At 37.5% G+C, this 11,977-nt stretch overlaps 1 protein-coding gene across 1 annotated transcript; it reads right to left on the bottom strand.

Moving 5' to 3' along the window:
- Positions 1–479: 479 nt before the first annotated feature.
- On the bottom strand, positions 480–11,865 carry LOC581673 (succinate--CoA ligase [ADP-forming] subunit beta, mitochondrial). The gene is made up of 12 exons (XM_781660.5): positions 11,756–11,865; positions 10,131–10,293; positions 8,596–8,786; positions 7,773–7,844; positions 6,828–6,930; positions 6,115–6,182; positions 5,514–5,613; positions 4,796–4,957; positions 3,823–3,965; positions 3,203–3,323; positions 2,646–2,734; positions 480–2,066 (listed from the first exon to the last, which is right to left on the bottom strand). Exons 1-12 carry the CDS (start codon positions 11,825–11,827, stop codon positions 1,992–1,994), a joined length of 1,359 nt encoding a protein of 452 aa, XP_786753.1. The 5' UTR covers positions 11,828–11,865; the 3' UTR covers positions 480–1,991.
- Positions 11,866–11,977: the final 112 nt, after the last annotated feature.

The raw sequence follows: 11,977 nt of genomic DNA, 5'->3' as shown, positions 1-11,977 counted from the left end.
ACTCGATATTTACATATTTGCAGTATGTGATAGTAAAAAGTCTCTATTTTTCTACTTTTGTAGATAATCTGGAACGTATTTCAGAAACCTCTGCAATGATAGTTTGTGCCATCGCCAGAGTTGTCAGTAATATTTTACTTTCTAAAGTTTACTTGAATATTATCAAAATTAGATAAAGAGATGTATTTATAATGTGATAGTGGCATAGGTCTACTCTGCGAGTCAAATAATTTTTACGATTCTATAATGGTCAAATTGTACTTTCTGGACAAAATGTATTCCTTTGTGATATTAAGCTTCATATTCGTGTAAATACAAGATAAGCCTGAATGAATTTATCTCACAATGATTCACTTATCTCTCTCTCTCTCTCTCCCTCCCTCTTTCTACATCTCAGCTACTTTCTTCCAATACTTGGCTATTCAATTTAAAACAAAGCACTCCTCCATTCAAATAAAAACAACTTTAACCAGAATCTCTGAATCTTTTATAATGTTAGAATTCATTTAATTCATATTTCACCTATGAATAACAAGTTGCATATCAATTATGCTCACACAATACCGTGTGCATTAAAAAACAAACTTGTACAACATATTACAACAATCCTCTCACCAATACGTACAGAACTATATAATTTTCCTGTCATTTGCACCATTGGTGTCGAAAAGAAACAGAAATTAAGTTAAAACTGTGAATGCTATCTCTCCTATGTATTTACAAGGCTCAGATGACGAGAAAAATTGCAGACTTCTATTCGCAAAAGAAGAGATACGGTGCATTCTTAAGCCCAAAGTATAGTTTCCATCTCAATCAAAGCGTCAATGCCTTTTCTGTCTCTCGGCAAACAGTAGCGTAATATCATGTCTGGGTTTGTGATGGCGATGATGTTCAAAGAGAAATTTATTTTATTCAATGGATAATAGACACTGTATAAGTATTCGTAAGCCTTGTAACCTTGTAAATTTACTGTGAAACTACCTTGTATTGTTCCTGTTTGAGACGGACTGCATTAAATTCTAATTTGTGCGCCAAAGTTGGGTTTTTGTCTCTATCTTTCTCAAGGTGTCTTGGATCACTCTTTCATTGGGGCAGACTGGCAAAAGGACGTTACATCACATCATGAAAAGTCAAGCTCAAACCGTTGTATCGATCTATGGTCACTACACCTCATATACTATTATATAACTCTCATATATCTATACAACCCTATCTTAACCGTCTACTTACTGTTAGGAACATGTTGTCTAATAACCTTTCTGGCTCTTAACAGGCATTATCTAAGTCTGGACATGGGTGTATGAAATAGCAAATGAGTGAATACAGGTACTGCCCACTGGAAACCAGAAGATCGTTATGTAATATCCTTCAAAATGGAGTTAATGCCCGTCTAGCTTCCTTTGTATGGTATCTAATTGTGGACATAGGTCTATATTCCACCAACTAATTAACTCATCCACCTTTTACACAGAGCAGAGAGATCTTCAGCAGTTTAACAGACGTCCCACTGGAAATTAACACACCCGTTGCCATTTTTAGACAGGATAAAGTTGGCCATTACCTTGTTTAAGAGTATCAATTACCTTGTATAGTGTATATATGTAATACTTAATCTGTTAAAAGCCAGAAGGGTATTGTCTCTACGCCAATGTATATGAGAAAACGTCCCTCTGCCTCTTAAAATGTTGAATGCTTTCAATGATCATCCTTTTGTGGGAGGTGCAGGTTTATATCACAGCACCTACAAAATTAGACTGCATTACCCAAATAATATCAATAAATGAGGTAAGAGTATAGTCCATTTCAGTAAACTGTGACATTCTTAAAGCAAACGCACAAGTGGGTTTTCTTAATTGGGAAATAAACACACACATACTAACTCACTTTACTAAATAAACTCAAGAATAACAATATAACAAGGATTTTTTTTCTTTCTTATCTCTGAATAAAAGGGGGTTAGGCCCTCTAAATTTGTGCATTTGACTTCCATCTCACAACGGCAACTGGAAGTTGACATCTACATGAGCATCTTTTGCTAGTCCTACAATGGTGGATAATCTAACGACCTGTTGAAGACAAGCAAAGGAAAGGAAAACAGAAAATCGTTTTAATACAATGTGCTTCTAGTACAATAAATACCTTTTCCAATTCTAATTCAAAGATAAAGTTGAGTAATGAACATTCAGTCATACTACATACATTTATTTTCCACTTGTATCTATTCTCAATGATCTTTGGGAGTTCCTCTGCCTTGCTAGACAAGCATCTTTCTCTAGCAGATGAATGTCATTTAATAATACCGGTAATGATAATAATAACAATAATATTTACAAGGCGCCAAATCCACTTGAATTCCAATGCTCAAGGCACTAGTGTAAAAGATTAAATCATATAACACGCATCTGCATTGTACACAAAAAAAAAACAAGAGTAAGAGAGAACATACTAAATGGAGGCAAACTATTAATTATATTCCACATCAACAGAAACATTCGCCACATGTAAAACTTGTTATTAAGTCAGTTGTCATTCAATATTACGTGGCATGGAACTTTTTCGCAATTTTAGCCACTCACAAATTTTGTGAACATTTCAGGCACACAAAGGTTTCTTGTTTTACAGTAAATATAGAGAGGACTACGTACCATCTTTGCTGCTTCATCTAAATCATCACAGGCCAGTATCCTGAGATCACTATGGGCAATGATTGCTTTAGCTTCGTCAACCATGGTTCCTAGGAGATAGAATGACGGAGATTAAGGGAGTGAGAAAGGGAAAGAGTGGGGGGGGGGGGGGGGGGGGGGGAGGGAGAGAGAGAGAGAGAGAGAGAGCCAGAGAGAGACAGAGAGAGACAGAGAGAGAGAGAGGGAGAGGGCGAGGGGGGAGGAAACAGATGAAAATAACAAGAGAGTATAAGAGGTAAAATGAGAGAGAGAGAGAGAGAATGAAACAAAAATATCAGACAGAAAGAGATGGAAACAAAAATAAAATTGAGAGAGAGAGAGAGAGAGATAATCAATATAACCTATCCATAAATGTGAAATGTAAAAGTGCTCTTTGTAACAATAACATTTTGATTGGTGATACACTCTTTGCTTGCGTTTATCTCGTCTTGTGACATCAATTAACTTTAAGCACTTTACCATGTGATGTCTTGGAGAAGGCTTAAAAGAATGAGAATGATTTACTCAAGATCACTTACCCTGTAACCTGACGACAATGGGTACTTTGAGATTGAGTTCATTGGCAGCGGCGATGATACCCTGAGCTATGATGTCACATTGCATGATGCCTCCAAAGATATTCACCATGATGGCTTGAACCTGGGATATAAAGATAATAAACATATCAAAGTCATCATATCTAACATAAAATGAAGCTTTTCCAACCTTTAAAGACATCGGTTAACAATGTGAAATCTGAGATGCATGGCCCTACGTGTGATCAGCGATATGGTGAAATATTGAAGCCCTACAAAAATTTGTTTCAAAATGATCATGAAGTGCCTCAAGACAGTAAAAATCTTTAAGTGACCGGTTTTACCATACTCTTTTTCCCCAGTAGACTCTAGTGTTATAAAAACCATTGGGAAAACGAAAATTTAAATTTCGATCATAAATATCTTGATAATCAGACAGGTGGTCGGCTTGTAAAAGTCATGGGGTTCCTGACTGACCTAAAGGTTTATAATTATGATTGCAGCATGAGCTAAATCTAGGATTTAGTTTCAGAATCTGAAACAATGTTACGGAGTCACTTTAAGCTACCTGAGGAAGCCATAATCATTCCCTACATGTGAGGAACACAGTGCCGCCTCATTACCTTGCTATCCGATGTGATGAGCTTGAAAGCCTGCTTGACCTGGTCAGCAGTGGCTCCGCCTCCGACATCAAGGAAGTTTGCAGGAGTACCTCCATGAAGCTTAATGATATCCATGGTTGACATAGCTAATCCAGCTCCATTTACTGCAGTCGTAAAGATCAAGATTAAGGATTAGGATTATGAGTTCAAGGGATACCTCTATTCAATCACACATCAGAATATACCTTAACAACAGAGCTGCCAACCTTGTGCGACCAAAAAAAGGAACCATGATGGCAAAAAAATGGAATTTCAAGCAAAAAAAAGGAATTCAATATAATCGAAACATACAACCACGCGTGACACACTTCCAATGCAGAAATATCCATTCCTCATGCTGTTTTTTCCATACAAGGAGATATTTTTTTCTTGTTATTTTGGTATTATCGGCATTTCATTGTTTTTGAGAATATTTTTCTATTCAAGTACGTTTTAAACTTAGTTTTCTATTGAATTTGTAATCAAATCAACATTTTAGGACAGTTGTTTGACGTGTGGTATGTAAAAAAAAAAAAAAACATATTTTATGAAGAAAAAAACGTAATACCATAATTTAACCACAATTAGCAGTACTTTGACTAACACAGTTTTCAGAAAACGGCCCTGGGGTATTATTTATATAATATGGGCTGGCCTTGAGGGAGATACAAATATATTTCCCAAACTAGACTCATACTGCCCCGAGTCAAAGACGAGGACAATATGGGTCTTGTGAGGGTAATATATGTGGTATCTCCAAAAAGTTAAGCCAGTCACAGGTAATAATATCCGATAAGAATAATACGGGTAATAATAATAATAATACGGGTAAAAATATCCAATAAAGTAGCTTCAAACAGCTTTCTACCCGACATTGACAATAAATATGAAATCTAAGAGGACATTTTTCAGTTTTTGTTTCAAGATTCACAGAATTGCGCTGAATAGTTCTCACCTAAACATCCAATGTCTCCATCCAGACCTATGTAGTTGAGGTTGTACTCCGCTGCTGACACTTCCCTCTCATCTTCTTGGGACCAGTCTCTCAGATCATGGATCTTCTTTTGTCTGAACAAAGCATTGTCATCAAAGTTGATCTTGGAGTCCATACACAGTACTGTAGCAGAATGAAAAGGATTAATTAATGATATATCACACTTGTTGGGGGGGGGGGGGGGAGAAGGGAGGTGTTCCCTCTCTCTCAAATTATCTTTTTTTTTTGTCTGAATGCAGCATTTTACAAAAGGTGATCTATGCCTATGTATACACCATCCTGAATAAAAGGTAAATACTGGGGGATACAACATATTTTCTGGTAACAGTAGATTTATGTATTTTTTCTTTCATGCCCCCTCATTTCTTCACCCATTCTCTCTCTCTATCTCTTTCACTCTCTGTTTAAAAAAAAAAAGTAATTGCTCCACATTCCACATAACAGGATTGTCTCATACATAATATTGAAGAAGAAAACACATATAAAACAACAAAAGACATGTAACTTATTGCATCTCTCTCTCTCTCTCGCATCTTATTCTTATTTGAATAGTGCAGTGGGTTCTGAATGTGCAAAGGTGGTGACTCTCCTCTACACAGGACCTCCATTTAACATCCTATCCAAGGGACAAATGCATTCTCTTTCACCAGAACTCTTCATGTATCATCAAAGAACTTACCTTGTCCTTCGCTGTCTTCGACCAGGGGGTTGATCTCGAGCATGGTAGCATCATACTTTATGAAGATATTATTATACAGGTTCATAAATGTTTCTGCAGCCTGTAACATTAAACAAGAAATATAGATATAGAGTTTATATTTAACATCATTCCGTGGCCTCTTACTTTATGAAGACGTTATCACCTATGTATATAAAATGTATTTGCCACTCGTAACATTACATTACAAGACATCACCGTCATCGTCATTGTAGTCGTCGTCGTCGTCGTTGTCATCATCATCATCATCAATATTCTTTATTAGCTAAATCAAAGTCATTTTTCTTTTCAAATCTGAATTTTGCAACTGGCAGTGTTTTATAATTCACACAATTCGCTCTGTACAAATGGGGGCTTCAATTTTCCCTCACAGAGAGAAAATCACAGACTCTTCTGCACATACGTTCAATAACTCATCTTGTTGTTACAGCTTAAATTGTGATAAGTTTTTGAGAGCTATGCTAATCTCTGAGAGGATCTTCAAACCAATATTCGTCAATCTAGCTTTGACTGTATTCCATATAAAACTATAAATACAGTGTTATCTGAAGATGGTTTTTACCTGTTCCACAGCTCTGTCGGGGAAGCCCATGAGTTTGGCCATCTTTTCCGCCTGTGATCTCTGAATACCTGGAAATTAAAGTTGACATACAATAGTTACTCAATACAAAGATCTATCTAATCACTTGACTGGAAATGCGAAAGGTTGTGGAATGAAGCCCTAGCACAGCACTTATGTAATTGAGCAAGATGCTTTATTTACAATGTTTCCTCTTCACCGACCCACATGCTAAATGAGTACCCGGTAGGTTGCAAAGGTCCACGTGAGTGGATTAGCATTGACATATCCGTAAAAAGGCAACTAGCTGGAATGCTCCCCAGGAAGTGGTGAATGTGATCCTTAATGTACAGAACAGTGATTGAATCCAGTGACCAGGGTCATAATAACACTTTAATAAAATGTGGAAAAGTGCTTTTTTAAGATACAGGTATTATTACTATCATTATTATTCATATTTGAAGTGATAGATTTCATAATTCTGAACCTTCAAAATTGCGAAATAGGGTTCATCATTCTGAAACTGAAAATGGTTCATAATTCCGTAAACAAAAAAAGGTTCACATTGTGAAAATAAAATATAACCCTTCATCCTTTTGGGAATTACTAACCATCAGAATAATAAACCCTGTTTTCCTTTTTAGGATTATGAACCCCTGGTATCAAAAATTTGTGTTTCAGAAAAACGAGAAACCCCCTTCAATCTTTTCTCCTACCTGCTTCAATATCGATGGGTTCTTTGATGATTGCTTCTGGATTCTCTGCTGCCACATCCTCGATGTTTACACCACCCTGTGAACTGCCTACCAATACTGGCCCCTGAAAACAAACAAACAAATAGACAATTTTAAAAATAAACAAATAGATCCTGGTTATAATAAACCTGAGAAAGAGAGCGTGGTATCTGGAAGTGGATGGCATAGGAGGGAAAGGAAGAGGGAAGATTTCATGGAAAGTTATGGTGAAGAAAGAAAGCAGTAATGTTGGTCTCCATGAGGAGGAAGTGAGTGTCATCGGTAACCCCTCATAAGAGGTGAAATACTGACTTTATTCTATAAAATTAATGATGATGAATGATCACTGAGCTATTCTAGAGTGAGCTAAATAAAACATACATGGCCACACATATCATTGAATATTGAATAATGATATAAATTTATCATCACTACTTTGAACACTAATGTCCTTTGGCAAGACATTGATCTACATTTGCCACTCTCCACCCAGGTGTTAAATGGGTACCGGTAGGACGGAATTCCTTTAAATATTGTGAGCGTTGAAAATCGGCAGCCTAGCATAGCCGGGTAATGTTGGAGCGCCTTGAGGACCTTGCAAGGTCAATAAGTGCGCTATATAAGAATCCAATATTATTATTATTATTATATAAATACTTTCTCACATAAGGCAGTTTCCTATTCAAACAAACAAATTGTCAATCATACCAATTCTTAACCACATAAAGAAATTGTTCAATGCATTTTTGAATTCCTACCCTTTGGTACTATAAATGCTTAGATTTGCACAGTCAATAGAGTAATGCTACTTTGCATGGTCCATCCTTCGATATCAAGGTAGAATTTCTTTTGTGCACACCAGATTTCTAGCCACTGCTAAACATAGTCAGAACAACGACCCACATATAAATAATAGATGTAACTTACATTAAATGCCCTTTCCATTGTGATAGCAAAGTAGTACTCTCTCCTGACATACATCCTCTCACAAACAAGAACCTGGAAATAAGAGAAAGAATGAAAAATAATAAAAATATACATGATTCAACCACACCAGTAATATTTGATTCCAGGGGATGCTCAATGACTTGTCAATGTGTTTACAAAGTATTTCACAATAAACCCCCCTGGGGGGCGTTTCATGAAACAATTAGTTGGTGGTTTTCACAGACTAATATCATGTTCACCGACAATTTAGTCAGCGCTGACTAAATTTGACCAATCACAGGCCTGGAAAATAGTCAGTGACAAAAGAATTGTCGGTGAACATGATATTAGTCGGTGAAAACCACCCAATTGTTTCATGCAATGCCCCCCTGGCTTGAGCCAAGATTCTGTGTATTGACGGTTTGTCTCAAAAGGGTGCGGGGCGGTGTGGTGTGTTCAACGCGCCTTTCCGAGCAAAGCCCACCCCCCTCCGCTTGTCTCGAAAGGGTATGTTGAGAATGGAGTACCGCCTTGACGCACCCTCAGGATAAGCGGGGGCACTTTTCTCGGAAGGGTGCGTTCACCAGTCTTCTACATCAGTTGTTTATAATATAATTTAAGGAATAGAAATTTAAATCGATTAAATTGAAATAATCAAAATTGAAACAGATTGAAAATTAAATCAAACTAGTTTTTACGTAGTCTTCTTGCAGATCAGGCATTTATGAGAAACTAAATCTAATTTGTCATAGTATTTTGGCATTTGTAATGGATAAGAGGTTTGATGAAACAAGGCCCTGAGGTAGCCCATGCAATTACTTACCGAGTTACAGATCCTGCCTCCCTCACCGGTCTGCTTTGTGACCAGCTTGTTCCCAATCATCTGGGAGGCAAGATCTTTGACCTCTTCCGGTGAGAAGGCCAGCTTGACCCCTCCCTTCAGACCACTGGTGAAGGCGCCCTTCCCCCTCCCGCCGGCCAACACCTGGGCCTTGACCACCACATCTCCTGACCCTGTAAGACGAAGAGAATCACAAATATGTTAGTTTTATTACTTTTATACAAGTACTCAAGGCTTCCTCACCTGTATGGGCTCTGTAACATAAAATGTTACAGGGCACATTATGTTGAATCAATCATACCTTTACAATCAATAATAGTTCCAATTAATTTCATTCTAAAGACATATAAAATTAATTACAACAAGAATAGAGATAAGACAGCTTTTAATGACCAACTGTAAGTTGATTTTTATGTTACAGGGCTCTGCTCGGGTAACAATTGCTCTTGGCCTTATTTTGTCAGAAAATAATGGTTAGGGTTGAAACACATGTTAAATATCTAACACATGCGTTTCAATTGGATGTCCTAGAACTAAAGTCTTAGGGTAGTTTCAAAAACCTGGCCCCAGTTTATACATGTACCTATGAATAAACACATCACTGAGATCCTTTTATTCATTTATTCTGCTGATAATAATGCCATAATCATGAAGCATATTTTAGTTTACATTCTCATACAAACTAGAGTGCTGGCACTGGCAAAGAATTTAGAAAAAGAAAGTTTAATGTACTGTAATCAAAATAATATCCTGCTTTTTGTGCATAATTTGTAAGTAATCCTTTGTAACGATACATAGAGAAATCATCAAAGAAAAAAACATTACTACTCATTACTGTAAAACCACAATCTTTACGTGAATTGATAACAGCAGAAGCCCTCGTTAGTAAGTGCTGTAAATCTTCATTAAATTTCTTCTGCATATGGCTTCTGACATCAAAAGAATACTTAGAAAATTCTAGGTCTTAAACCCTTCTAGTTAGATAAAGAAAAAAGATTTAAGATGGATTTCTTTTTTAATTTTCTATGTTTTGCCTGGCACTGACTGTCACTTTAAGTAGAATTAAATTATTGATATGACGTCCATATATTATTAGTCCAACATTATGAACTGTCATATCAAGCAAAAATGGGTATGTTTCTATTCAAGACCCCCATTATTTTTTCAAATAAGGGCTACTACCTTTAAGGCCGGTCAATTTTCATGGCAAGAAGCTTTTACAAATTGCAAAGATTAGTTGATAGTTTTTTAAAATCATGATTCAATTGTTTCTCTGCATGAAACGTGAACATGAACCTGCATCAATCAAGAAATGTTCTGAGCCCTGTCTTACAAAGAGTTGATATCAATCGCAACTTATATGTGATCGGTATCAATCGCAACTATGTACATAAGAGATGGGAGACTGCAAACTTGCGATAGATTCACGGACTTGCGATTGATTTGGATCAATCGCAACTCTTTGTAAGATAGGGCCCAGGTTTGACATTTATGCACTTTGCTTTCTACGTACTTACCTAAGCTCTTGGCAATCTCATAAGCCCTCTGTGCAGTGGTAGCCACCTCAGCCCTAGGGATAGGGACGCCTGCTTCCTCTAGTAGATCATACCCCATGTACTCATGGATGGAGAGGTTCCTATGCTGGTCATGCTGAGGGAGCACTGAACTTGATTCCAAAGACTAAAATATGAAGGGAAGAAAAGCATAGGAGTTATCTTTACCTTTACCTTTATCAGAGATTCTGGAAGAATGCTGTTTTCTCAGCAGTCGGGCTTCCAGTTCAATGGATGGGTACTGATGAGTCATAGGCTAACAGCTATGTGGTGGACATGGAGAATATTCTCCATTGAAAAAAAATAAAAAATTTACTTACAATTGCGAACGACTTAAAGCAAACTACCCATGATTGACACGCTTAAAGCTTGTGTGTAATATTTTTTTCAGCTCATCATACTTTGGGTAAATTAATATCTTTATGAAGTTGTTTCTCATTACTTTGTAAAGTGATTTTTTTTCTTGGATATATGCAACACAGAATTTGGATTCAAATTTTCACACGATTTTTAGGATTGGTGATTCAAGGACCCCCTCCCCTCGACGTTGCTAAAGTGCACCTCAATGCATATTTTTGCGCATTGGGGACAGCATGGTGCTGCCAATGGGTGAGTTGCGGCATTGCAAGACTTGGAACAGTCAGGTACTGGTGGTTAAGGGGGGATTCGTAGGCAGGTGTGTTTTTTGGCCAATATCACAACACTTGTGGTTCATCAGTATGGGCGCTGGTCTGAGAATGAGGATCGCCCTCATAAACGCAGACAAAATGCGTCCTCAAAAATAAGGATTATCTGCATGTTCGCAGACGTTTTTTTCTTCATCAGCACTCTGCGGGTTTCGGGTTACCGAACAGCCCGCTGGCAATGCGAAAAATTCCCTGGGAGAAAATAACCCTAGTTCACTGTCTATTTTTATGGGTTTGTCCGTCTTCCAGAGGATTTGTCGTTCATGATGAAAATCTGTCCAAAGTCAATGTAAAATGCATCAAGAAAATCATCCGTTTTTCGCATCACCAACACGCGGATCGTAAATATGAAACGTCTGCGAAATTGCGGACGGTCCTTATTTTTGTGAACGCGTCTGTCCGCGTTTTTGAAGACATCCTCCAGCGTCAATTGACCCAACCGCAATTTCTTAATCTTATGAAAATTGGCATTGTTCTTCATCATTCAATTTCATGTTCTTCCTCGAATTTTGACAAAATTTTTGGCACTCTCTAATAAAATATTAAAAATATGATAAGATCAAGCATCAGGGAATAGATCTCCAAAAGATTTGTTTTAAAAAATTCAAGTGCAATGTTAGGTGCGCAGAGCTGCTCCCCTTTATTAATTATGTTGCGCGTAGGTCTCCGCCTATGTCAGTGAGTTGGTACCCAGCGCAGCCTGCAGCCCAGCCCAGCCGTTCCCTAGACCTGCCCCTGCATGCTCCGTAGGCTGGCCTCGTAATTGGAATTGGGTGAACTATCATTGTGCAGAAATGGACTTTGAAAGAGTGTGAATTTCCTTCTTTTATTTCAAATTCACAATAAAAATAATACAAATTCGTAAACTAGATAAGGCAAAGATTCAACAGAACATAATTTTACCTTGAAAAGACGAGGAGATCCTCTCGTTTTAGGCAAGACAAGTTTGCCGAATTTCCAAATGGAAGCTGCCATTTTGAGGCCTAAATGTTCTTCAAGAATTGCAGCGCCACCTTGTGTTGAAACTGTGCCACTCATTCGGGGGGGGGGGGGGGGGCATGAGAACATTTGGAATCGTACAAGCGGGTGGGTGCAATTCATATTGCTCCATTTTAATACCCATTT

This window comes from Strongylocentrotus purpuratus, unplaced genomic scaffold, assembly GCF_000002235.5.
Source record: "Strongylocentrotus purpuratus isolate Spur 01 unplaced genomic scaffold, Spur_5.0 spur5_scaffold_12, whole genome shotgun sequence".
NCBI lineage: Eukaryota > Metazoa > Echinodermata > Echinoidea > Camarodonta > Strongylocentrotidae > Strongylocentrotus > Strongylocentrotus purpuratus.
The sequence above is the reverse complement of the archived record's forward strand: the minus strand, read 5'-3'. Positions and strand labels throughout refer to the sequence as shown.

Excerpts from the sequence above, each read along its gene's own strand:
- LOC581673 (XM_781660.5), bottom strand. The coding sequence starts at position 11,827 with ATGGCAGCTTCCATTTGGAAATTCGGCAAACTTGTCTTGCCTAAAACG. Across the intron at positions 6,183-6,827 it reads ACCCATCGATATTGAAGCAG|GTATTCAGAGATCACAGGCG; the intron begins GTAGGAGAAAAG and ends TTTAATTTCCAG. Across the intron at positions 4,958-5,513 it reads CGAAGACAGCGAAGGACAAG|TACTGTGTATGGACTCCAAG; the intron begins GTAAGTTCTTTG and ends ATTCTGCTACAG.